This window comes from Bacillus rossius, chromosome 3 (assembly GCF_032445375.1).
Source record: "Bacillus rossius redtenbacheri isolate Brsri chromosome 3, Brsri_v3, whole genome shotgun sequence".
NCBI lineage: Eukaryota > Metazoa > Arthropoda > Insecta > Phasmatodea > Bacillidae > Bacillus > Bacillus rossius.
Window position 1 is genome coordinate 18,320,875 of NC_086332.1, and position 27,800 is coordinate 18,348,674.

Below are 27,800 nucleotides of genomic sequence, written 5' to 3' on the forward strand. Positions count from 1 at the left end.
GTGCGTACAGACCTACAGTCGGACATTAGCAGCGTGCGTACAGACCTACAGTCGGACATTAGCAGCGTGCGTACAGACCTACAGTCGGACATTAGCAGCGTGCGTACAGACCTACAGTCGGACATTAGTAGCGTGCGTACAGACCTACAGTCGGGCATTAGCAGCGTGCGTACAGACCTACAGTCGGACATTAGCAGCGTGCGTACAGAATTACAGTCGGGACTGTTTAACATAGAGACCTGTCTAAGAACCGATCTCAATATATTAGAGGGGCGATTGGAGTCAAAGTTCAGGGAACAACACAAGACCTTGGAACAGCTGGCTGATCGAGTTTCACAAGGACAGTCCCAGGTCGAACAGCTGGAGTCACGCACGAAGGCGCTTCTCGTCACTGCTACACAAGAACGCCAAGAGCTTAAGAGGCAGTGTTCTAATAACCACTCTGCCATAAGGGAAGAGACCTTGCACCTATCCGAAAGATTAGATCACATAGAAGAGACAACATCCATATTAAGCAATCGAGTCGATGCGATCGGCGGCGACGTTATGCAAGTTGCGGAGAAGGCTGTTGAGGCTAAAACATTCTCCCTGAGTCAGCGTGTTGAACAACACCACCACCAAGTAGAAGCCCATGTACAATCATTGGAGCGACGAGTACATGAACTAGGATCAGCGCTTATTACCAACCATATTCCCAGAACAGAAATCGAAAATAGCAGTCCATTAAAGGAGAGTAGGAGTCAGGATACTGCGCCAGACATGCCAGTAGTTGACAGACAGATCCTGAACAGGCCTGCCAACATTACCAGCCTAGACCCGGCTGCACTTATTCATCACCCTGCTCGCCAATGGTCGGAGTCTATGCCGACGTTTTCTGGCAAGTCATCCGAGAATCCTGTAAGATTCTTAAACAAATTTGAAGAGTATGTAAAAACCTTTGGCTTATCCGATTCAGAGAAACTGAGATGTTTGAGCACGGCTCTAAAGAGTCATGCATTTTACTGGTGGGAAATACAGCTTAACACCACCCACTCGTATGAACATTTCAAGGAGAAGTTTCGACAACAGTATTGGAATCTCAGGATCCAAGGGAACTTACGCGCACAACTTCACACTGAACGGTACGATCCGAAGCGCGGAGCATCGCTGGAAGCACATATTTCCAGTATGTATGAAAGAACTAGATACCTGGACCTGGCTATGACAGATGAAGAGTTCATTGCTACCGTGTCAACACAGCTTCCTTTAAAGTACCAAATGCAACTGAGTGGCAGAAGCTATAAAGATGTTACCGACTTCCGGGAACAGCTGTTGTTACTGGACAAATTGGAAAGGCTCCACAAGTCACAATTCAGCAAAGAAGAGTCTGAAACGAAAGTGACATACTCAAAGCATCAGCCGGTACATAACTATTGGCAGTCGCGTGACAGTAAGCAGCGAGAAGACAGACAAGCGGTCGTCAACCTGCTAGAATGGGAGAGTGAAGAGAATCCACGACGCAATCAGCAAGGCCACAGAAGAAAAGGTGGCTACCACAGCCAACGTTCCAGTTGTCCACCCAGACATTCAGGTCCATACAGGAGCAAGACCTGGTGGTCAAGTAACCAAAAGTACCACAGTGACAATGAAGACAGTCAAATGTACCGAGATGAACCTCAACGAGGTAACAGAATTCGGCGTTCCCTATCACCGGAGGAGCGGCCACCCAAGAAATCTACGTCAGGACGATGCAAGTCTCATTCGGACGAAGAGTACGAGGATGCAAAGAGATATCGCAAGTCTTTCGACAGTCGATACACCAACAAGACCGAAGAGGACCGACTGTCATCACACCAAGTCAACACTGTTTCAGGGAACAGCAGCATTGTTCAGGGCAGTAAGCAAGCATCATCGTCTTTTCAGAAAGCATTCTCACCACCAGTAACTACGCAGCAGTTAGGGTACTTCGCACGCCACGAGCCATTGAATCCTGCGGCGGAGGCATTTCAGGTGGCCCTAGCCAACTCCACGAATGGAGGAGTCTAGATCGGTCTTCGACGATCAACCCTGCATATTTACCCAAATATGACATACCACCAACAGAAGACAATCTACCCAGTGGAGAAGTTCGTAAACTAGTACATGCTATCAGAGGCTGCAGTAAGACGTCGGCGAAAACCAGCATCCAAGCATCGGAGCTTCTGCATAGGAGATCTAGTATGGCGGAAAACCGCACCCATAAGCAAGAGTTGGGAGTTCGTAACTAAGAAGCTATTCCTACTCTACACAGGTCCCTATGTCGTCACGGAAGTCGTGAACTCGAATTGCTACACATTAAAGGATTTGAAGACTAATCAAGTCATAGGCAGATACAACCTAACACAACTGCGAGAGTACAAAACGCCCATCACTCAAGTATAATGTCGACATGGAGTCCAGAAGCTTTCTAACGAAAGGCTAAAATAGTCAAGCAGTCAGCTTATAAAATGAAATTTTATTTAATTCTTAGTCTGGGGTTTAGAGACGTATTGTTTACACATTGTGTGTAGTGAGGTGATAATCCAGTTTGCAGTATACCGAGGAGTCGCACTAATGTGAGCTTGGCATCGTGTATGTCGACTGAAGTTGTATATCAGTCGATCGTCCTGCGATGAGGTGAAGAGATATGCCACCCTCGCCGGGATATAGATACTGCAGTGTCTATGGACATATAGCCGAAGAGCTATTGCTGCAGGTGGGCAGTCAAACATAGTGTTTGACGTATTATGTCAAGGTCATACGGTGAAACTATTCGGAAGCAACCTGATAGAAACCTACTGTTTTAAGGAATTTTTAGTAATTGGCATTAATTGATTACACGAAAACCAGCTGATTTGCTTAGTTTTAGTCATAGTTAACAATGGTATTCGGCATACTCCATGTGTTGACTTAAATGTTGTGACTTGAACTAAAATGCCTATGGTGTTACTGTATGTAGTAGTATGTACATGACAGCATTGAGAGTTTATAGTTATTCAAACAAATACAAAGCACATGCATATATTAGTAGTCAGTTATATTATATATGATGAATCCCATGTATGTTTAGAACACATTACTACTTTGAAATAATAATATTTTTCTCAATTTGATTTAAACATATACACCTTCTATTATATCCAGGAGATAACCGAACGTGAGTATGGGATACTCCAAAAGTATCCAAATTAGGAAAGTACACCCACCATTGTGTACAATTCCCTAACCAAGATTAATTAATGATAGTTAATATGACACATATTGTACATAAGGAAATGACTAATCATGACTAAAACAAAATTGTAAATCCTAAAAAATTTATCTATTGTGTTATTGAGATATTATAAAGTTTAACACGTGTTTTAATGTTCAAACAGTTATTGTTAGCGAAGGTTAGCATTACAATTATTACTTAAGTTAGTATTGAATATTGTCGTAATTTATGAAAATTTAAATGTAATTTGAAACTAGCTAAGTTTTGGGTTATTTAAGTAGTTCAATTAAACCTGCTGTGTCAGCAACAGCAAAAACAGAAGTGAGGGTAGGTGATTAACTTACATTTGCAAGCATGTAAGTGGCACATAATTAAGCTTAGTGAAGTGAGATTATGCTGGGACACCTATACTTCGAGTGCGAAAGCTAAATGTGTAACAATGATAATGTACCTAAAGGGAAAAACTGGACTTGAAGCATCCACGTCGTGTATGATGTGACAGTATCACGTCACCACATCAGCAATTACAGCAGGTCGTAGTGACGACCCCTGCCACTGCCGCGGACCACAAAACGCTGTCCGAGTGCTGGAGCGGCACCATGGAAGCGGGATGTCTTCCGTCTCGCATCCAGTATGCCTTTCTTCCTGGATGCTGTTCGGGAACCTCATCGCTAAGGCACCCTTCTAATGGAGTCATGTTGCAGTAACAGGAGTGCCGGGGTGAGATGCATTAACTTTCTCCCAATCGCTCAAAAACTGTTATATCAAAGTCTGCATCAGCCGCCACCAACAAGGATTCTCCTCTGGTGATCCGCTGTCTGCTGAATCGTTGGGGAAAATCGCCATCCGGACGATGTCAAACTGCTCCCTTAAAACCATCCTATTGTTCTCATTAAATCAGTGGTCAAGTCTTGCGAGATTTGTTATATATATAGTCAAAAACTTTGATTAAAAACCTATGTTGTGCAAGTTGCGATGTTTGTAACTGTTGTGTAAAAGAAAAACTCAGACACGTGATACAATATAACAGCGACTTTTTGATATACACAACAGGGAGCGGCAATCTGTAACGAAACATTGTTACAGATGAACTTTTTGCATTGGTTTTGTGAATCGATATATATTTAGTTTTCAGTGCCATGTTTGTTTGATATATTGAAGTATGTGCTATGGTATTGGAATTGTGATATGGTATGTACATTACTCTATGCTGAGGAAGGAGTTTTAAAAATGAATGGAAGAATTGATATCCTCAAAAAGGAAATAATTAAAAAGAAATACGAAGGCCGTGTTTTTCCTTTTGAAATGATAATCGTATAAGATTATATTTTATGAGTGAAGAAATTAACTAAATACAATCGAGTCTGTCGACTAATACTGAGTACTCGTCGGAATTTCAGAAGTCCAAAGGTATGAATTTCGTTCTCTACCATTGACAACAGTTGGCCGGGATTTATAATTAAAACATTATAATATAAACTATATCGTGGTGTGCATTAATGTTGGAACCCAATTTTAATATTGACAATAACTTTTGTGTTTTTAAATGATGTGCCCAACCTAACTTCCAGTCATTTAACAAACATTTGAGCTGACACAAATGGTTTATTTGTTCATAATTTTACATACTTAATTATAATTTTCCATATACTATCACAGATTCAAGCTAACCATATTGTTCGAGCTTTATTTATTGTGTAGAATCTGTGTTTCAGTATTGAGGATTAGCCTATAAGTATTTTTTTATTTTTATTTTGTAATTATAACACAGAATATTATACATGCACACACACTCACAGAGAAAATTTTTATTCACAATGAAGATCCTAATGTTAGTATAATTTTCTTGAAAACCATTCATTGTTTCAGCACGCTATATTCATATTACTATCATTTGTCACCATGGTGCACTGTATGTATATATCTGAAATAATTAATGAGAACATAATATAATCATTATAAATATTATTTCACATCATTTGTATTTATTGAGTCTGAAATCAGAATCTGCCTGTAACCATTATTTTATTGTTAATGAAAAAAAGTATTATCATTGCTTTGAATCTTGAGGACTAACATACTTCTCTATTGAGTTATAAATTCAAGCATTCATGTTATACATTCAAAAGGAAAATCTTGAGACATTGTGTGCCACACACACTAAGCTCGTGTATGATCATTAATAGACTCTCATAATATTCAAAGGGCTTGATGGGAAATTCTAATTTCATTTTAATTTCAGACTTTCAAATTTCAGACTATTTTCATTAACATGTTATCACTGTCATATTATATTTTTTTAAAGGTTTGAGGAAACTGTGGATTAAAATGGTTTATTTTAATTTCCACTTATCATACAGTACCAGTAAAAATTAATATTTATTGGCCCAGGAAAAATGTTACACAAGTTCATTTCGTCAAATACAGCCAGTAATGATAGAAGTATTGTAGCTGTGCCGAAAATAATATATTGGTATCAAAAAGTTACATTTATCTGTTCTAAATTACTATCTTGTATCATTAGGTTTAGTATATTTAGTGCTAAGACCAATACTCCTCACATTTGTTTAACTTAATGAATACCCATTATAAGTGAAAAAATAAATTAGGAATAATTTAGGGCTGAAAACTGAAAATATAAAAACATATTAAGTAATGTATTATAAGCGTTTAGGTTAGCTATAGGCTGCACAACATAAACAATTCCTTCGTGGACATTAATAATGTAAATTCCAGTCAAATCAGACACGTTAACGTATACTAAATTTTCACCCTGAACGCGCCTAAAGAATTATAAAATTGAAGAAGTAGTCAATGATAATTCCGGTCTAGGAGGAAATGGAACATTTTCACCGTTTAGGCATTTACATGCAACTCGTTCGGCACATCTTTTAGTCGGATAGCCTTGATAAACTATTAGTACCTTCTGGTTAAATAGCATTACAGAAAGATTTTAAAAAGAAGAAAAAGTTTTATCGCATATTTATCACGCTAAGCGTTATTTTTAAGAATATTACATTAACTTTTTTGTCACAGTGTCGTGTTATAAGTTTATTTTTCAAAATGAGAACACATTAATTTGCTCGTTACTGAGGTTTACACATCACTGACGAGTACTAAATGAATCGCTCATTTTTTATGCATGCCCAGCTTAGAATTATTCAGAATAATTAATATAAATCAGCATTGCATTCTGGTAAACATTTTTGATGTCAACTTATACATTATTGGTAAAGCCAAAATATTCTATTATTTTACGTATCCTAATTAAGTCCAAAGTTAGCATTTTCTCGGTATTATTTCTGTTTCATCTTCATATCCCACAGGATGCAACCATGTCGTTTCACATGCGATGCATTTTGTCTCTTTTTTGGGGTTATTTTAATACAAATGTTATTTAACAACTCTTATGTGATTATAAATACAGGAAAAATTAAATAATACATAGTATGACAAATATAAATATTAATTACGTAATTTAAAATTAATGCTCGTACAGATATTTCTAAAAAACTGAATTAATATCTATCAATCAAATTTATTATAGCATATATCACTCTATTACTCTTAACACTAGCTATTATAAATTATTTTAATCTTGGAAACAGGAACTTCATGAGGCCGAATATCACCCAGAGAACTATACTATACCAGACAATTTTCAACACTGTATGGGCTAAATAAAACCTGAAACAAACACAATAATATTTGATTAAATTATGTACGTAGGCTTAATAGAATGTGACACATATGATTTACATGCAACCAGTCCGTGAAGTCTATTACCTTCAAGTCTGTCTAATTGTAAAATTTTTAAATATATGTAACATTATGGAGCATCTTAATGTTATAAATTGAATAAAATTTCCCTTGGCATATCAAATAAATATTTTTATATTCAATCATAAAACCAGCTTACCCAGTAAATGTCTAAACTAATCTAAATGTGTGACAAGTGAGGGCCTGGGAGAGAGTATTGCCGCCTGTCGCGCTTCAAGGTGACAGACGGTCCACGCTCACCCAAGCATCAGCCCACGCGACAAAACTTTTCCGTCTTGTGCCCCAGCTGAGGAGGGCACAGGATATAAGGAATACCAACACGAATACATGTCCAGCCTAAAAACGAACATCGTCAGTGTGCTCATACTAAATGAAAACTAATTAGTGAATACATTTTATTCCCAAAATAAAATAAAAATTTTACACCAATGTTGTCTTCAACAGGTAAAAGAGATATAAATTCTGAGATAACGTACACTCGGTACAAATTGCAGCCTAGACTAGGTCTGGAGATCAAAAAAAATTAAATCAGATATATACTTACGGTGTTTACATGTACTGTTTTCATATTAAATATTTGTTTTTAAAGTTTTCTAACAGTACACTATATCCCATTGGAATATTTTTACTTGATTAATTAAATAAAGCTTTGAAGAATCCAAAAAAAAAATTAGTTCCATTTACTCCAAGCCATTGCTTGATGTATATTATTATTTGTCATCATGCGTTCTGTTTTCTTCCGAAAATTTCTAGCTATTTTATTAATTATTATTTCCTTACCCTTTTAACAATTCCAAAGCTAAATAAATTACACACTTTACTAACTTTTATAAGTTTCTATATCCTTTTTTGATACCCTACCCTTTGGTTGTTTTATCTAACAGCTTTCCCACTTATCTTCCTTATTCCATGTTTTATCTCACTTTATTGCACTATTTATTTCCCTTCCTTTTTCTTACTTACTCACTTCATTAAATCTTTTTAAAACTTTCTTATTCATACTTTGTATATTCTTTCGGTTTTATGCTCTTTTATGATTTTTTAAATTAATATTGCTTTAGTTAAATTATTTCATGGATACTTTGTGTAAACATTAATGCTACATAGACAGTAATAAATGAAAATCAAATAACCAATTAAATGAAATATTTCGTGCACTTATGACGTAATGTAGAACCACTATTGCTGTACATAGTTATATCGAGATTGATATTCTTCAATCTAAAAAGCTTTAAATAAAATATACTTACTTTTGGAAGCGTGACCTGGCATTCTCCAGATTGTCAAGTGATTCATTGAGTAGAAATTTACTTCCTCCAAGAACAGAATCAGTACTATATTTTACACTGTTTATCTGTTGAGTATCAAAGTAAAATACGTTTTTGTCTTTATTATTAAGTTTTTCATAAATCTTTCTTGTGTTATCGTTGACAAAATTCCATTCTTTTAATGAGAAGTAACTTGTAATCATGGCAACTTTTTGTAACTTCCTGTATATTTTCAGCATCCTGGAGGAAAAAATAGTAATTAATAAAGACAAATAAGCTTTAAAAAAAGCGAATATGTTCGTACCTCATCAAAAGAACATTATTAAAATCAAATTTGATTAAAATTACATATATTTAAAAAAAAATAATGAAGCCACTTGTTTTGGTTTTACTTTGGCTGTGTTATTCGTAACCCTCAATACCTTGCTAGCAACAGGTGTTTAAAATGCAAACAAATGTAAATATAATATACAATATGATGATCGTGCAGATATATGTGTGTACTAGTTTGGCGATAGCGCATCGAGGCGCGACGAGCTCCAATCAGAGAGTGGAAGCTGGCGGCCGAGTGCCGGGCCACGTGGTTCGGAGGCTCGTCGCCAGCGGCGGAGAGAAAGAAGGAGAGCAACAGCTCGCTTACCTTTAGCCAGGAACAGTGCTGTGAGATTATTATGGAATAATGTCTGAAGAAGGTTGTATACATATCTCACATTCAAAATGCCTAAATAATCAGTAAGACTATACTATATGTGGTTTTTTAAATGTTAGGGTAATTTTAATAAGTAATTGTATTTTCATTGGACTCAAAGAAACACTTAATTTATGCATAATATGGCCGCCACTACATAGTTAATATCACCACAATGGTAAGTTCTACTTTAAATAGGAAATCAAGTACATTCGAAATTATGTTATATAAACATGTATTTACTGATTTCACTAAATCATGTACTAATGCAGTCAGTTTTTTATTTATTCTTTGGCTTGAAAGTTATGGTGCTTAAGCTTCTACGTTCCTCTCTTTTTTCAAATGTTGAAGTTATTATTCCTACATACAAATGTCACTGACTGCATTGAGTCTGGGTTTATATCTTTGCAAGTAACGTAAAAACACTATGAAGCAAACATGCAAAAAATGAACTAAAACTACGGTAGCTAATGAAGTACGCAAGTCAGTGGCTTTCTTTTCATAAGTATAGGTTTTCACGAAAAAGTGCGAAACCTTTTATAGTTTAAATTAAAAATAATAATTTCGGTTCACTGGGCGGTAATGTAATGAGTGGAAATGTGTTGCTTGTGATAATAAAATCGTTGCCTTCTATACACAATACATCTACTTTAAAAGTATTGGGGAAATTTTCTTTTAACTATAGAAGAAAGTAACACATGCCAAAACGCAATTAGTGGGAATGTAGTTGTTGCTTGCGTTGCGTTTTTCAGACTTGCACACTTAATCAACTGGTATTTGAAAACCCGTTATTGAATTTTTTGGGTTATTGTGCTTCTTTGGTTCGTGCGTTTATTGCATAGTTTATAAATCCGAGTTTATATACAGTGTCTTCATGTTGGCCATACTAAAAATTACAGACGTTTTCTATTATAATCATGTATGACTGTATAGTCACAAAATAATCGTAAATTTATCTTATAAAGATACAAGAGATATTTAGTAATTGTTAGAATAACTACTTACCTTGGAGGTTTTCCCTTCAAGCATAGGCTGTAGTCCAGTAGTAATCCGGGCAGGAAATGCAAGAAAAATAATAAAACCATATATATGTAGTAATTTGAAATAATATAGAAAGCTGGGTACCAGACTGAAGTATTAAATGGAAATCTGGCAAGCACAGATGTATGGTTTTCAGCGAACTGTTTTACAGTCTCTAGTTTGGTTTTGGCCATGGTAATGTTATAAACATCGATTCCACCTTTCTCCCTAGAGACAAAAATATAAAAAATGCTAATACTCGTCTTTAAACAATAAGTTAAAAATAATATTAAATTCATGTGGCTTACAGTTTCATTTCTTACATAGGATTAAAGAATTTTAAACGGTCATTATATGAAACAAAATAATTTGGCAACATTACCAATAAAGAAATATTGTAACACTTATTATTAAGGAACAGTATGTGCAACAATTTATTATTAAATATATTCTCTTGCCAAATAGATAAGGCAACACCTGTGACAAGCGGTGCAATTTATATCGATTCTCTTACCACCTCTGCCTGTAGTCACATCCCCATCTCGGTAATCTTACGACGTCTCATCTTTAATCCTGGATGCCACGAATCACAACATGCCACTCGAGTATGTCATCAGTCTCCAAGTGACTTCAGCGTGGATTTACTTAGACTCTGCCTTAATGGTATAGAATGTGTGCTAATGTTACATCCTTCCGAGCATTATGCTAAAAACCGGAGAACAAGAAGTAATCAAATGCAAGCTCTCACAAACTTTAACTGAACATGAAATTAATGGATGTTTATTCATACTTGACTCTGGATTCGCAGTTGAAAGAGTTCAATTTCTTATCTGTTCCAGCCTTCCCCATAACAGTTTCCAACGGTTTTCTCAAACAAAACTGAAGACAAATGCTAGGATTGGTCCTTACTATTGTCATTGCCTGATTTCTTCCCGTATTCTAGAACTGAGTTTCAGTCTCTAAATTATTAAGAGTGCACACTGGTCTCGACACATTCTGAACTTCGTGACTCAATATATTTAAAACATTTTTAACGGACTCGAAGTTACAACTTTGAATCTGTCGCGACATGTTCGCCTTATCGGACTCTTAGATTGTCCTATTTCCACTTCTACATTGAGTTTTTTCGCCCTCCAGCGTTTGGCGCATGCGTGTAGCCGGTCGGTGTTATGCATTTAAGCTCGGGGCAAGCATTTCTCATTCTTATTTTTTGCTTATCATTGATTGGGCTAGGTGTTTGTTTTTTCCTAAGTTGCTGGGTACCGTAATCATGGTGCGTATTCATGAGTACATTTATATGTTTGTATTCAGTGACAAAATGTGCCCTATCTTAAAGAGTTAATGTGACTAGTTAAAGTAATTATTCTTATTCTAAAATGCCGTTTACGGCTTCAATCTGTAAATTCATTTCGAAATAATTCTTTATTTTTGGATAGTGCTTGAGTTGAATGCGCTTTAAATTGGCTGTTAAATCACTCGTCTTGCCGGGTCGTGTCACATCCGCTAGTTGCCACGGGATCGGCATTCGTGCATTACTGCGTTATTCAGTTTACTTCAGTTATGCGTTTATCATCTTGGTACCTAAATGTAAAGAGTTAGGACTCCTAGTCAATTCATGGTTTTATATGTCTAAATGTCTAAAAAAGATTTGCTGTATCTAGGTGCAAGGTTCTATTTGACTGTTCACCCACTTGTCACTTGCTTAGCCTCGCGAGGTTTGCATGTATGGCGTATTTATGTCTTGTAACATTTCTTGTTAGCTCACCTCGGAACCTTTTGTTTGTGTAGTCACTTTTGTGTATTCAAAAGCTATTTTATAGCATAGATAAGGGCTACTTGCCTCTAAAGCCTGCGGTTGCTGTTGAGTCGGTACCCTCGGCGTTGTACATCTCAGTATTATTATTAGTTTAGGTTTTTGATTGTTATGTAGTTAAAGTTTGCGCTCAGTATTACCTGTATGTGTGTAATATCTCATTGCCTTGCTAGGGCTGGACGACACTTTTGAATATTTTAACTAAAATTTTTTACGTACGCATTAAATTTAATACTAGCCTTAAGTTTTCTTATGACCTGTAATTTTTTCTCGTCATATCGATAAACGTGTAACGGAGAATAACGTTCCTTTAATGGTTATCTTTTTCTGGTAATAACACATTAATGTTATACATGAGTCTATGTCAACGGTTATCCTCTAATAATGGTTTTCTTAGGCGAGTTAACCAATACGCTTGTAAACTAAATGGGTGCTTTATTGTTGCTGTTATTAGTCATAATTTGGCATGTCTGACATAATGCATTGAATATAATGTTTAAAATCCCTATGAATTCGCATGCTTGCACGTATTTTTGGGTGTTATGATGAATAGAAAAATAAATAAATATCTTCATTATCATCTTATGTTTTTTTTTGAGAAATATTGTTAATTAATTTTTTATACCTGCTATACTGAATATTGATCCAATTATTTTCTATTATGTACTTGTCACTTTTACACACTTTTTTGGTTCTGTCTCTTTTTGAGAATAGAGACATTCTTGACTGATATACGCCTGCTTCTTCTCTCTTTACAGTAGTATATAATAACCGGTCCTGGCACAGGCGCCAGGCGGTGGAGCCTTGGAGCCGACCGCCATCTTAGATTGTGATGCCACGACGGCAATCTTGGATGACCTTAAAATATGACCTTGACCTTTGACCTTCAAAATTGGTCTAATTTTTCCAAAAATTCACTAACATCCGCCAAAAATTCCAATGTTTGGAAACAATTCCACTAAAAACATAACAAATTTGAAAAAAAATTCTCTTTCCGAGGGAGAAATTTCCTATTTCGAGGGAACATTTTCAGTATTTAGTCCTTAAAAATACCAGCCGGCTATAAATGTCTATATTGCGGCCTAAGCATCCATGTCTACTGCCTCATATAAGCCTCTGACGTCATAATAAATGATGACGTTACCGTTAAAATTTCCGTTACGGCAGAAATATTGATAATTTTTATTACCAATTTTAATGAAAAAATATTATAATTCATAAAAAAAATTGGTTGTCTGTAAAGTCGGTTAACGGACGATAGTTTAACGTGACAATGTCATAAAAAATTGATGAAATGATTGCTTACTTTTATGAATAAAAGTGTATAATTTTTATTGAATTATCACTATTTTGTATGGATACAAAGGAGTGAAATGAAATCTACAATTTAATTTATAATTTTACTTTTATTTGCACTCATTGATTCAAATATGTTTATAACTTTAACAAAGAGATTATTTTAACTATAACTTTTATACATGTATGTTATTTAACTTCTTCCAATCTGTGTTATTCTGTTAAGGATAGGAAAAGTAGAAAACGAATTGGGGTGTTTCAAGTTTAATGTGCCTCGAAAAAGTCAAATCGAAGGTTGTTCCAATCGAGTGGAAGAGAGATAGATGCGGCGCAAGCTTACAATGAGCGTAACGGGACACAACGCAACGGGACAATGTGCGTAACGGGATACTTTTTCGTGCGTGCATCCGGCGTTCATCGATTTATTAGACGTCACGTCAGTAAGTATTCCTATTTAAATGAGAATTTTTTTTTTAAAAAAACTCACATATGCCATGGGCACAGAGTCCTCGGTTCGAACCCGGCGAGGTAAAAAAAGATGGTGACAGGTCCTTCCTCCACGGAAGCTGTCGGCAGACTGATCTCCTACCACTTAAGTCATGGTATTTATATCGTCAGCTAGTACGACGTCATATTATTTTCGTCTGTTAGAGTGCGCTACCATCATACCAATTTAAGTTCTTTCTGATAGAGTGCAATAATAATTTTTTACTGTGACACACACCATCTTGTCATTTAGACACCATCTTGGAAATTCTTAATTATTTAGCTAGAACTTCGGGAAAAATTCCAAAATTCATTAAATAAATTTGCAATCAATCTACTGATTGATCCGATCAGTTTGTGTCCTTGGTTAGATACTTGATCGATGCATATATGTTTAATTTTATGTAAAAAAAATATGAATTTCAATAAATAAGGTGGCAAGTCATGAAAGATACATAGCTTCCAAGCAGGAAATGTCGTTTCGCCCTCTATGGAGACTACAGTGGCTGGTGATTCGACAACAACTAACTAACATCGGTGCTGTTACTGTGACAAGATTTTCACAAATAACAGCAATGCTCGGCGACACGAGAATAGAGAATGTGCTAAGAACATTTATCGTAAATGTTTTGCTGTACAAAGTGTCGTAAGCAATTTACAAGAAATGCTAATTTTAACCAACACTTGGAGACATGCAAAGGTCCTGCTGCGCGGCAGAAAGTAAAGGTTTAGGTGCAACAGCGAATGATTGATGTCCATTAGAGTATGCCTGGAAACGGTACAACTGGTTCGGGTTCGGCTTCAACAACTAGGCATCCTTGTAGCTACTGCGATATGACGTTTGCATTTGCTCATGATGTACAGAGACATGAGAGAAGTAAATGTACGAAGAATCCTTCTCGCATGTAGTTTTGCTGTGATGAGTGTCATGAATGGTTTACTCGAATTGATAATTTGCGTCGACATGCGAAAAAGTGTAAAGGTGAAGTCCGTGTGCCTACTGTTGAAGTACGTGTAGAAAGTTAGAATCTTCGATTTAGATTGGAGACTCGTGAGCGTACAAGCAAAAAAAACCGGTAGTGCAGCAGACGATTCCTATGACGTCTGGACAAGAATCTAAACCCAAGACTGTGTACAGTGCATTACAGGTGAATAATAATGGTTTCTACTTGGCACAGTCTGCATTTCGTGGAACATTGAACTACTACTATAATCTAAATACGTTTAGTGAGTCAAAAGTGATTTGTATTTTTCTTGACGATATCAGACTGAACATAATCAATATGCTTACTGATGACGTAGCAACAAATAGTCCTTTAAAATATAACTTGTGGTTGGACTGTATATATGGAAAGCCGTATCCATTCGATGATAAAGTGAAGAAGTATGCATTCAAGACATTGGCTGCAGTAATTTACAGTTCTGACTATGTGAAGCAAACTTTTAAACACGGTGTCCAGCATCTCTGTTAAGAAGAGGAGGACTATGTCAGTAAAGATTCTGGCTGGTCTCTGTCAAGTATAAACCGATTGGAGCTAAGAATTAGTCATTTCACGCATATGCAGGCCTAAATGATTATATGATCGTTAACCTTCGCAAGTGATCCTATAGTAGAATATGAATTATTCAATAAAATTTATTTTGTACAAGAAATTGCTGTGTTTTATTTCTCGAACCTGTCACTATTATGCTAAATTGATGTTACATTATATTAATTATTGTATCGTCCAGGGATCGAACGAAGTATTGAGTCAATATGTAAATTAATGAGTGATTTTTAATAGTTTAAATATGACAAATTTCCACTGTAGCAGTCATAATGGCTTAATGATGATGAATGGCTTGGTAACCATGTAACTTTCATGACTTACCACCTTATTTATTGAAATTCATATTTTTAACATGAAATTTAAATTTATTGCATCAATCAAATATCAAACCGATGACAGAAACTGATCGGATCAATCAGAGTATTGATTGCATATTTATTTAACAAATTGTAGAATTTCTAGCTAAATAATTACGAATTTCCAAGATAGTGTCCCAATGACAATATGGTTTGTGCCACATTAAAAAATTATTATTCAATTCAATAGGACAGAACTTAAACTAATATGATGGTAGCACGCTCTAGAAGACGAAAACAATATGGCGACCTCCAACAGACGAAAACAATATGGCAGACATGACTTTATACTAGCCGACGATATATATACCTTGACATAAGTGTTAGGATATCAGTCTGTCGACAGCTTCCGTGGAGGAAGGCATGTCACTTTTTTTTTTTTTACCAGGCCAGGTTCGAACCGAGGACTCTGAGCCCACGGCCAAATGAGTTTTGAAATATTTTTTTCTTAAAAATATGACTAATTTTTTTATGAATTTTAATTTTTTCCATTAAAATCGTAAATAAATAAGGATTATCAATATTCCAGCCGTAACGGAAATTTAAACGGTAACGTCATAATCCATTATGACATCAGACGCTTATCTGAGGCTGTAGAAATGAATGCTTAGGCCGCAATATGGACATTTCTAGCCGGCTGGTATTTTTAAGGACTATGTACGGTAAATTTTCTCTCGAAACAGGAATTAATCCCTCGAAATAAGAATTTTTTCCCCCAAATTTTCGATATTTTTCGGTGGAAATGTTTTCCAAAATTTTTAAAATTTGTCGGATTTTAGCGCATGTTTGGCAAATTTTGACCAATTTTGAAGGTCAAAGGTCAAAGGTCAAGCTCTAAGTCATCCAAGATTGCCGCCGTGACATCACAATCCAAGATGGCGGTCGGCTCTACGGCTCCACCGCCTGGAGTCTGAGCCAGGACCGGCTTATGTATACTACTCCTTAAAAACACTAAAATTTTGTTTGGAATCTTTTGTTAAAGCGATGATTGAAGGTTGTTTGGTGGAGTCGAGTCTTTGAGATTTAGAAAAAGCACACTTCACATTGATCGTATTATCGAGCAAGGGATGTGAAGACGGTCATTCTGTCAGATTTAGACTACAACAAATAACACTTTGTAAGCCAGTAATGAATTTTTAATAATTGCGATGTCTCACACACCTATTCTCCGTCGCAAAAGCCGCCGCTATAATGCAGTTGGAAACCATATCTGCTGGGACAGTGTCCAGTACTTTTTCTGCGTCGGCGTAGCACACGTGCAAGACGCCAGTGCCTACTCCCAAGGCGATGCCAATTGGACCGTACACATTTTCCAACCAGCCGGGGATCGGTTCAGCGATCGCTGCCATGACTGCAGACATTTCAAATCAAAGCAAAAACATAGCTCGAACCTTACAAGAAATGTACTTATTTAGCACCTCGTGACAAAGAACCAATTTAAGGCAAGCAGTACGCTCGTTTGAGAGACAGCTCGTGGATTTACTTAACCACGTGCTATACTTACACGATACACAGGCTTGCATTACCTGGGCCACACATCAACATATCGGGGCCATTTCATCTGTGTTACATTCCCGAGTACCAACTCATGAAATACCACCAGCACTTTTGATAAACATGTTACGTTCCTCGCCAATTTATTGTTTTGTGCATTTAATGCCATGTAACCTGACATAAAATATTTTTTATTTCAAAAGATTTTTTAAAAAATATTATTTGTGTGGGTCGGTACATCACCAGTCACCACATCTGCCACCCTGAGTCTACAGTGTGGCGATCAGCAGGAGCTACCTTGTCTGAGTGTATGCACCCCTGGGTAAAGAATAAAGCCATCCTTGAGGAATTACGTTTGCAGAGGGTATTTTTTCCTGAGTGTTTTTTCAGGTCTGCGAATAGAAAAAAAGCTAGTTCAACTCTGCAGGTCGAATCGCTCGCATCAGTATTCCCTACGGTAGAAGTATGTTAACTGTAGTATTCATTCGCGCATTCGTCTGAGCCAAAAAATAGTTCTTACCTGCACATCTGAGGTTTTATTTAAAGCTGTTTACTTGCTCTGCAAAGTTATTAGTAGCCTCATGACTACATTGAGTATTTCAGGATATTAAGGATTTCAGGATATTTAGGCTGTTCGTACTCTTGCATTTTCCATTTTTTTGCTAAAACTTTCCGTAAATGGTTGTTTCTAAATTGTTTCGAAGATATTTTTTTAATTTAGTATTATTTTTACTTTAATTATATTTTTAATCAAATGTGTGACGGGCTTTGCCTCGTCACATTTTCGTACCAGTATTTGTCTCGCCTGGCGGGCTTTTATATCTGACGTAAGTGACGGGAGGCAGCGATATCTCACTGCGTGTGTGCGTACCGCTAATAGTTAAGTCGGGCGCCGACTGAGCGCGCCAGCTGATGCGGTGACTGGGCGCGCGAGTGTCGCACCCGGCCGCCAGGCGCGCCACGTGTTGGGCCTGCAATTGTATTAAGGTAGTGAATCCGGAAGACGCAGAGGGATTTGCGAGCCAGACTGAAAGATAGAATGTTGTCTGAGAGAATCACAAATATACAAGTCTGCTGTTGTGTTCGTGAGAGTACGATAGAGATGGTTTACTAACTGCATGTTGAGAATAATTGGCTTGTGAATTAGCGGGCGAATAGTGGAGTTACTACTTGCCACAACTTTGCGATACTCCGCAATGTAACCTACGATATTGAAAGGTGTAAGCTTCGTCGTCGGAGTTACTATAGGAAACGACAGGACACGTTAATTATGGAAGTCGTGCGGACGATTGACTGCCTTTAAAATGATACAAAGTGTACAGTTAGCCCTGGAAGTTTTTAATCCAATTTACGAGTCTGCCTTTAGACTGTATAGTGAACTGCAGCAATTCTGCTGAGCGCTGTCACTTAACTTGCTTGGTGTAATTTTAAAATGCATTATGCAGTTATAATGTTGTTTGCCCATTTAGCGTATGTGTTTGGTTCGGTGGTTGGTAAAGTCTTTAACATATTTTTGAGCAGAAGCTTTCCAATGGCAACGAGGGCTATGAGTAACACTCTACTTCACAGCGTTTCTGCCATTTGTCAGTTGCTGAAAGTGGCTGACCAAGTCGACCGCAGCATAACCATGTTGATGAGCAAATAAATTTTAATGAACTTGTGCTCTAGTCCAAGTGTTCCGGCCATACACTGTAAGTCCTCTTTTAAATTTTGAACTGTACTAGTGCAAGGGATAGCATACATATGTTGTTTGGGTAATTTCTTAAACTTATTCATGTCAGGTTTAGGCGAAATTTCAGAAAATAACTTTTGCCACATTTATCGTCGTACCAAAAATACTTATCAAATATCTAGCGGTATTATAAATTATTTCCCATAGTATTGCTATTTGTGGTTCAAAGTTTTTTTTTGGGGGGGGGGGGGGGGGTTGGGGGGTGATTGTGTTGATTTAGTAATGATAACTGGTGTAGTCAAAAACAGTTTCTTTTCAGCAAAATAATTTAAAATACGAAAAAAACTTTCGCACATACAATTATAGGCGGAGTGTGATAAACCTATGGTAATCCATTGCATCATATAGTAAATTAATATAAATATTAATTTGTTATCTTAGCATGCATCATTGAGGCACTTGTATGAATAAACTTAAAAAAAACTTTTGTTCTCACTGTTTTGTAATGTAGTATAGATACGAATTGTTCCTGTTGAATATCGGTACCCGGTAACTATCTAGGACTCTTAAAAAAAATGGCAATTTTAATACTGTAAATATGTTGACTGATTAATTAATGATGTTTGTAAATAATATAATATGTAAAGTAATTTACCGTCTTAAAATGCTTAGCCAACTGCCCCCAAATTTATGGCATATTGTTTTGCTGGTAATCCTTTTAAACCTGAAGATTTTCAATCAATATTATAGTTTTACTTAAAATACTGCAAACATTATTATCTAATAATATTTATTAATATATTATCAATTTATATTTTCACGTTAGGAGTCTATATATGTATGGTAAAATTTGTGAACAGATGCCATGGTACATGATTATAGACATTTCGTAAAGAGTATGGGATACGATGACACAAGCCTATGGTAATAGGATAACGGGGTTTAATGGAATACTGTGGTTTAAATTTCTACTACCGAATGCTTATGTGTGCCCAGCATTAAAGGATAGCATGTATTACCTGTTTATTTGTCTGTAATGTTCCCGTTTTATTATGTTTTGAGTTTAACAAGAAATTTATAGTTAAATTTCCTTTGTGAAATTTTTTGTTATGATTCAGTGTCATAATATTCCTAGATTTCTTCAATTTCACTCACTTATGTTGCCTATTACTTACTTTACATGTAACTACTTTCTTCTAGTTAGTGGTTCTTGTGAATGTAACTAGAATCCTCGTTTATAGCAACCAAGGTTGCAGTATTTTTTTTAAATACAATTTGTTGAAAACGTAAATGAAATTTTGAGTTTCGCACTTAAACTGTGTGGTGTTGTAGAATTTTTTGCCAAACGGCGACAGTGATGCTGCAGTGTAAAGGGACAAGCGCGGCACAACTACGACATTTAATCAGTCATGCCAACTGGCAGAATTATCCCCCCAACCCTATTTTAAATTCCCCTAAATTAGAATATAATACTTGAACTTTGAACGGATAAAACTGATGTATCGACATTTTTGTTTTAATTGTCAATATATTTTAATTGAATAGGAGCCATTCGATAAATCATGAAAAATATTTTTCTTTTCAGAAAAAGATCTTGAATCATGTAAGTTAAATTAAAATTGCGCAAAAAACTTCTTTATTCTTATTTTGACATTATTAATATGACACTTAAGTACAGCAATTGAATCATTGAGGTCCCATGTAACTTTTTTTCATATTTATTTTTCTTGTGACGCCACTGTCTAACTCTTTACGATAAAGGCCATGGGGAACAGAGACGACAATATAAGCCTCAATGTTATGAGATGGACGAAAACATTCTGCGACAAAATTATTTATTTTCGCACTAAAAATAATCTAAAAATTTTTCCCCTTAAAAAACTCTTTTTAATAAATTCCTCCCCCCCCCCCCCCCTTATATTTAGGGGCCACATCCCCAAGTTGGCATCACTGCAGTCGATGGGAGAGTAATAAGAGCGCTGGAGGAGCGCGGATACGTGTGCGCAGGCCTGTGAATGAGGTCTCCTCGCGCACCAGGATGGAGCTGTGTGTATGGCCCGCGGTGTGGAAGGCGGAAGGCAACGACGTTACTGCCAGTTTCTAACTACTTATATTTTTATTTTGGCTGAACGAATGTTTGCAGCACCGCAGCAGAAGGAAGCAGACTCGCCAGTTTTAAAGCTACAGTAAACTATATATTCAAGGAACAAAGCTGTTCATTGTTTAACGTGGCGTATTTGATGGTGGCTACTCCTTGTTCTGGACCGGATCATTAGCAACACGGGCCCCCAAGGGCCACAGGGAGACGGATACACCACTTCTTCACGACCCAGATTTGTTTGGGGCGGAGCTACAATGAGAGGCTGAAGCTACCCATCCCAGCATCACTGTAACGCCCCTTAACCTCTCAACTTGTGGTTGACTCAAAGGAATCCCCATTATGAGAGTAACGCAAATCGCTTATCCATGTCTGTCACATATCTGGCACCACTTAGACGACCCAGAGAACATGTGATCTAGACTAAATCCATCCAATTTCTACTAGCAGTCCAGGTTAGTGTCGGAGCTGTGTCAGAGCGGTGTCGTCGCTGAGTTCGTACTCCCTTCAATGGAGCTGGAACTTCATAGGGCGTGCTCTAAGCGATAAGATCCATCAACAGCCAGAGTGAAACCTCAGGATGCGAGCGGAGGTGGGAAGGATAACGTTAGCGGAGACTCCCAGAGTGTTGAAGGGTCGTCCCACACTACTGCCTAGATGGTCTATTGCAGCGTGGACAAAGCTGTAATAGCAAATGCGCGGAACGGACTTGTGTGTAGCTGTGCGTCTGAAGGCATTAGTGGGGAGAACTGATGACAGAATGCTGTTGCCAAAACGTAATGACTGTAGAGAGAAGGTCCGAACTTTCTTGGGCACAAGTTTTTTTTTTAGTATTGGCATGAGGTGTCATAGCGGAGTATGCGAGACGAGTACTGTAGGGATCTGCGAACGGCGCGAGAGTTGCATCGGTAAAAAAGTCGTGCTTGAAGTGAAACCTCGCACAAGAAATGTGGACACAGAAATATTTATTGATGTGTAAACATCATGGATCTCCGTATACGGGATTTGGTAGACGCAATTTCTTGAAAATGGAACGGAATAGATGAACGAATCAGTGACACAATTTTGGCGGACCTACTAGTAGCAACATAAGCCAATATGTGGTCACTACATGTATTGGTGTGCCAAATGAAGCGTTATGATAGTTGAACTAAAATAGTTATAATAAAAGGTAATCTAAATTTTGGAATACGTCAGAAAATGGGCATTAAACTCATTATAACACATATCCTCTATTTAATCCCCAATTTGCTTGATAACACAACAGTAGAGCACGCGTTTGTTATCATCAAGAGACGTGGCTCAAATCTCGCCAGTGATAATTTTATTTTTATTTTTATATCTTTATATGATAACGTTATATAACAATAATGTTTGAATCAGCTCTATATGGTTAATGTTTGTTTTAAGTATTTACATAATGAGTTCAGTTGTTTAAGCAAAAAAAAATATAAAACCATATACTTTTTGTGTTATAAAAGTGTTAAAAGAGATTTCCGGTATATATTTTAGTAATGCCAACGAATGTTATCGTCTAATGAGCGCGGAACCCTTATGGTAATAACTGTTTTGTGAAATTTCTCTAGAAGTGTAGTATTTTAAATAAAACTATGTGTCGAAACTGATGTCCAAATCCGGAGTATTATCGGAGCCATTACTAATAGTTAAGAATTTCTGGGTGCGTCCAGCTGCATTTAAAGAAGAGCGGTATTTACGATAACTAGTATATACAACGGTTATGAAACAATAACCGTTTAGTTACATTTATGGATTGTTGACAGCCAGTTATCAAAGAAGTTAATATAGTTCTCGACTGTGCTATAGGGCACATCACCCGATCTAGCGAACAAATAAAATACATTTACTTCAACTCTTGTGCTGCGGCTAGGTATCGTGATGAATTTTGTGTGAATCTCATTTGCGCAAGACCAGTTCTTGCTATCGATAGTATCGACTCTCAAACAGCAACAGTTATTTTCCGAACGAAACCATCCATACCGTGTTTTCCCTTCTCACAGTTCTCGGTTATAACATAATCGTTTAGCATTTGATCTTTTCAGTTTAAGTTCTTCAAGTAATATCAAATCTTTAAAGTAATATTATATACCAGAGTTCCTTGATCGCGATCGATATTAACCGTCCTGTGCTCGCGATTGACATATTAACCAATTCTCTGTTATTTGACTACTACCAGAAAGTGGCAACAATTCAGTAGTTTATAATTGTTTTATTTTAACATATTAACATTTTAAAGTTGTTTCATGTGTGCGTGAATAGCCTATAGCGTCTGCACGTAAAATTTAAGCGGAATATAAGCTAAATAAATAATATCATTCAATGTCATTCAATTAATCAGTATAAATTTGTTCATAATTATGCAAAAAAATAAATACTTTAATCAAATGATATATCATTACATCTGCAACCGTCACAAAATATTATTTTATTTTGAATGTAAAGAAAAATTACTTTTGAATGTTAAAATTACGCCTTAATTTTGATGTTTACATTAAATTTTTAGTCGCTATTTGCAAATGGAATAGTGAATGATTGAAAACAGTTATTCGTGCCCAATAAGTATAAATGTTAAATATCTAAATAACCATTTACTCATTCGGAGAAATAACTGCCATAATTGGTATTGAAAAATAACCATTTCTCATATCCCTAGCAACTATCTGCGATTGATGGTGGGAAGAATCAGACAGCAAATGCTAGCGGCGGGCACAGAAAGTGTGTGTGATTTTCATGCAGAAATTTTGGTATTTGAAAAGCTAATAATAAATCATCAGTTTATTTATTACTTTTGGCATTATTTTAAAGAATCCTACGTTAGTTTCGTGTCCGATTTTAATATTATACGTTTATTTGCAACATAAAAATAATGAAAACCCATGAATTTGCTAGTTACCGAGGTTAGATGTTTACACATTACTGAAAAGTACTGAAAGACACCCCCACATTTTTTTTTATTCGCTTTAACATAATGGATTTTACCCTACGTAATTGTGAAATTTATTTTCTGTTGAACGCCCAAAAATGTTTAGAATTGTTTTGACATATTTCATGTGGATATAGTAAGTCATGAATATACAGATAATTGTAAATACTGTACCAGCAGCAAAAATTTTACTGTAGAGAAAATTAATAAATGATACTTTGCTTGATAAAGTATATAGTTCTTAGGGCGAAACTAGGTGTCATCCTTCGGTTTTTCTTATTTTCCTGTGTTTCGGAATTGGCACCCCGCGAATCAGGAGTTAATGTTTGATTTAGTAGGTTTGCTTTTTTTAGTTTAAATTTGATGATTTCGTGTTCGGATAACTACTGATGGCGAGTCTGTATCGCGTTATCTCGCCTTTATTAAGACGTATATTTATAATTTTGCTCATAGGATGTTAAATCCATTAATGGGTTGTACGGTTTTAGCATAATAATTGGACTTTTAAGCGTTGTAATATTTTTTAATCTCTAAAAAAAGATTATCTGTGACTACTTGAAGTTTCGAAAACTATCTCTAAAAAGTTTTGAAGCCATCGAAGAACAGAAATAAGTGCAAAGAAAATAATGTAAGACAGTGCCTGGTAAATACTTCAAAAGATAAATAAGGGAACCATAGAGTAATCATGTAACTTTATTTAGTTTACAGTTTCAATTTTCGCAATACCGTTTATTTTAATTTAAAATATTTGGGCATACACCATTGCTTGTATAACCATCATTAGCGAATGTACAAAAAAATCTTAAATAAAAATTTCCCATTGCAAGAACTATTCAAAGAAATGTACTTTTGTTTTAACTGAAGACATGTTAAAAATAATTCTCAGTTTTACAATACGATATTACATACCAATTATTGCATCCGATAAGGGATACAGTCGGTAACACGTCATTAATTCTGCCCAGTAGTTTCAGTACTTGCTTGGTATTGAACCTGTAACAAACTTAATAACCGGTAAAAGATTGATGATCCCCAAGTTTTAGTAGTTAATTAGTTGCAATAAATAAGTTATTATATATATTTAGTGTGTGAATTCAATGTTTTCAGATGAATACGCACCTAGAACATTCAGAAACCGTTACCTTAATAATCGTTCCAAGAAACCTTTAAAATGGTTCCCTACCATAATACTTAACACTTACCTACCTAAATATTATCTTTACCTTATGAATCGGTGTTAAACATCCGTGTAGTAGATAAGAAACACTATAAAATAATAAAATAAAATTAAAAACCACTTACCCATTGATGGTCGAACGATGGATATAGGCAAATATTTTGCCTGAGTAAATATCAAGTACTCTGACATTGCTTTCGAAAATGAGTACGTATTTGGCCAAGCACCTAATATCCTGTAAAAAATATTTCGTTTACAACAAATGAAAAATATTTAGTTTTCTACAAATGACTGATTTTTTTAAAACACATTATTTTTTAACAAACTATTATAGCCATGCAATGTCTACTTTAGGACATGGTTATAACATGTTAAGATTTATTTATTTTGGTCGCAGCGTTGTTACTAACTTTGGAAGCAGCATGACAATTTCAGGTTCAGTAAACCTGTCCATCAGCGCGAATAATTGATCCAATGCCATGGGTGGGCTGTAAATCTCCTCTTTCACCACCCGATGGATGCAGTTCGAATAAGCAGTCGACACACACACAGCTGCCTGAAACAATTCAACATAAGAAATAATATAGAAAATTACATGATGATATAACAGCAGGCACAAGTTGACCAGCGTTAAAAAAACACTCACGCTAAATAATTAGAACATACGAATTTCATGAAATTTTTTCCTATCTAAAAAAATAATATTTAAATTATATTTTCTCATTAAATAACTTGTAGTTTTTTTGTTATTTTGAAGGTACAGAATAAACCTATTTATGATAGAGTCGCGTATCTATAATTGGATTTATATTTAGTTTTAGATAACAGCAAATAATTTATAAGATATTGTCGTTTTTTTCGAAAAAACTTATATGTTCGCATCTGTGACGTTGCAGACCTAGTGTCGCGTGCTTCCCACACTGGGAGCCATATAACATCTTTGATTTCACTATCATTGTTGACTCTCTAATATCCTTGTTTTTACGAATAATAAAAACTACATATGTAACGAGCATGTCTTATTCGAAGCCATTATTCGTTAGCTGGTATCCTGAAAGGCTGCCGAGAATTATCGATGCAGAGGTTTAATAAACAAAAAAATAAACGGAGGCTCAATATCACCAACAGTACTAAAAAACCCTTTTTCCGAATGATGATGAAATCAACATTTAAGTTTTGACCTTCAAATGAACACAGTCCCGGCAGAGCCGGATGACCTCTTCTGTTCCCTTCACGTTGATGGCGATCGCCACCTTCAAGGTCTCGTCGAACCTGACGGTGGCGGCCAGATGCAGCACGATGTTGACGTGTTGAGTGAGGTGATGGTAGTCAGTGTCGCTCAGCCCCAGGCGAGGCTGCGAGCAGTCTCCAGACACGAACACGAGCCTGCTCTGCCAGTCGGGCTGCTCGCTCTTCATGCGCTCGAACACCTGCGAGCAACTACAACTCGCGGAACCTTTACGTTGCTGGCGAGAGCCGTTACATTCATAAACATACAGTGTTCTAGTATAAGTAACATCGTGGCTATTTTCTACTTAGCATGTTTTATGCACTACTCCTTGCCATCTAGGTCGAGAGCACGTCTTAATAATCAGTGGTTTTCCCAACGTTTCGGGAGACTCGTTGCAGTCATTTTCAAAGGTAGTCCACACAATCATATAGTCGATTGGCAGTTGACAACCCGCCTTTGTAGATGGCTGCAACAAGGTACCACAATTGATTTACATGGGCGTGGCCTCAATACAGATGAATTTAAACCCAGGTGTATACATCATACGTATTTTTCACAAAGAGTATCAACATGCTGAGATTCCATGATAATAGTTGTATTTGGCTATAAAATATTTTGAGCAACGTTTCAAAGCTGACTTAGGAAAGCAAGTAGTGAATTATGTAAGTTGTTGATTATTGCAACGTCACCTTGCAGGCATGGAACTGTGCAGTAAATCGACAACCAAGTGATGAATTGACGCACTTGCTGTACGTAGGGATCCTCACCTCGTTGTCCATAAGCGCCTCCCTCCTGTCCTCCGCCGACACGCCTTTCTTCGGTCGTATCAGCACGTACACGGTCCTGGCGGCGGGACAGCATCGCAGGATCTTCTCTATGACGAGCTTGCCCAGGAATCCTGTCCCGCCCGTCACCAGCACCCCGCAGTCCCGGTAGAAGTCCTGCACCGGCGAGTTGTCGCCTGCAGACGGCGTGTTGTCGTCCACAGACATTGTGCTGAACTGATATTTCTGCTTGAAAGTCCAGCACATTTATTTTGTAACGCAGATCATGTATTAGCACACAATCGTAGCTTCTACTCGCGTATTGTCTTTTTTGTCCTTGTAATTAAACAAAGAAATCTAGAAGCTTTTCCTGGGATATACCGTGAGTTAACAATAAATTATAGACTACACTGTATCACTATAAACTATAAACGTCTGATCATAAAAAGGTTTTGTTGAAATAGTTTACTATTTGCCAAATTGTTTCTGTAAAATAGTATCCATTAAGTAATATTTCTTTTAATGCACTAGCAATTCGATTAACATATTGCATGGTATATATTTACGTAACTAACAGATTAAATGTATTAAAAACAATCAAAGACTATTGGGTCCCATTCTGGTTGTACGATAAACATGCGTTTGATTGAATATTTTACAAATTTTCTGAATGATTTTCGAGGGTGTGTAGAGGCTTGTGAACGTTTTAACATTTTTGTAATAAGTGGTAACAGTCCATTAGCTGAGGATTGTAAGTAATTTTGAAACGAAACAATTGACTTATTCATCACATACGCAAAAAAAAAAAAAAACAAGAAAAAAAACACATGTGTCAAAAGAAAACAGTTCATCAGTTAAGACTCGTGAATTCCGTGGATGTATTTGTTCGCAGGATATTTAGAAAGTAAATTTTCTGAAATTTAACATTTTAATTTATCGGCGAAATAAGTAATTA

General features: G+C 36.3%; 1 protein-coding gene across 1 annotated transcript; it reads right to left on the bottom strand.

Moving 5' to 3' along the window:
- Positions 1-3,735: 3,735 nt before the first annotated feature.
- On the bottom strand, positions 3,736-27,073 carry LOC134530025 (fatty acyl-CoA reductase wat-like). Its single transcript, XM_063364553.1, has 7 exons — positions 26,849-27,073; positions 26,032-26,280; positions 25,261-25,406; positions 24,976-25,085; positions 16,630-16,819; positions 10,073-10,195; positions 3,736-3,766 (listed from the first exon to the last, which is right to left on the bottom strand). Exons 1-7 carry the CDS (start codon positions 27,071-27,073, stop codon positions 3,736-3,738), a joined length of 1,074 nt encoding a protein of 357 aa, XP_063220623.1.
- Between the last annotated feature and the right edge of the window lie 727 nt (positions 27,074-27,800).

What these genes read in the sequence shown, in the direction of transcription:
- LOC134530025 (XM_063364553.1), bottom strand. Translation starts at nt 27,073, where the DNA reads ATGTCTGTGGACGACAACACGCCGTCTGCAGGCGACAACTCGCCGGTG. An exon ending in ATTGTCATGCTGCTTCCAAA is followed by an intron (nt 25,086 to 25,260) that starts GTTAGTAACAAC and finishes TATTTTTTACAG; the next exon opens with GATATTAGGTGCTTGGCCAA. An exon ending in CATCGTTCGACCATCAATGG is followed by an intron (nt 16,820 to 24,975) that starts GTAAGTGGTTTT and finishes AAATGTCTGCAG; the next exon opens with TCATGGCAGCGATCGCTGAA.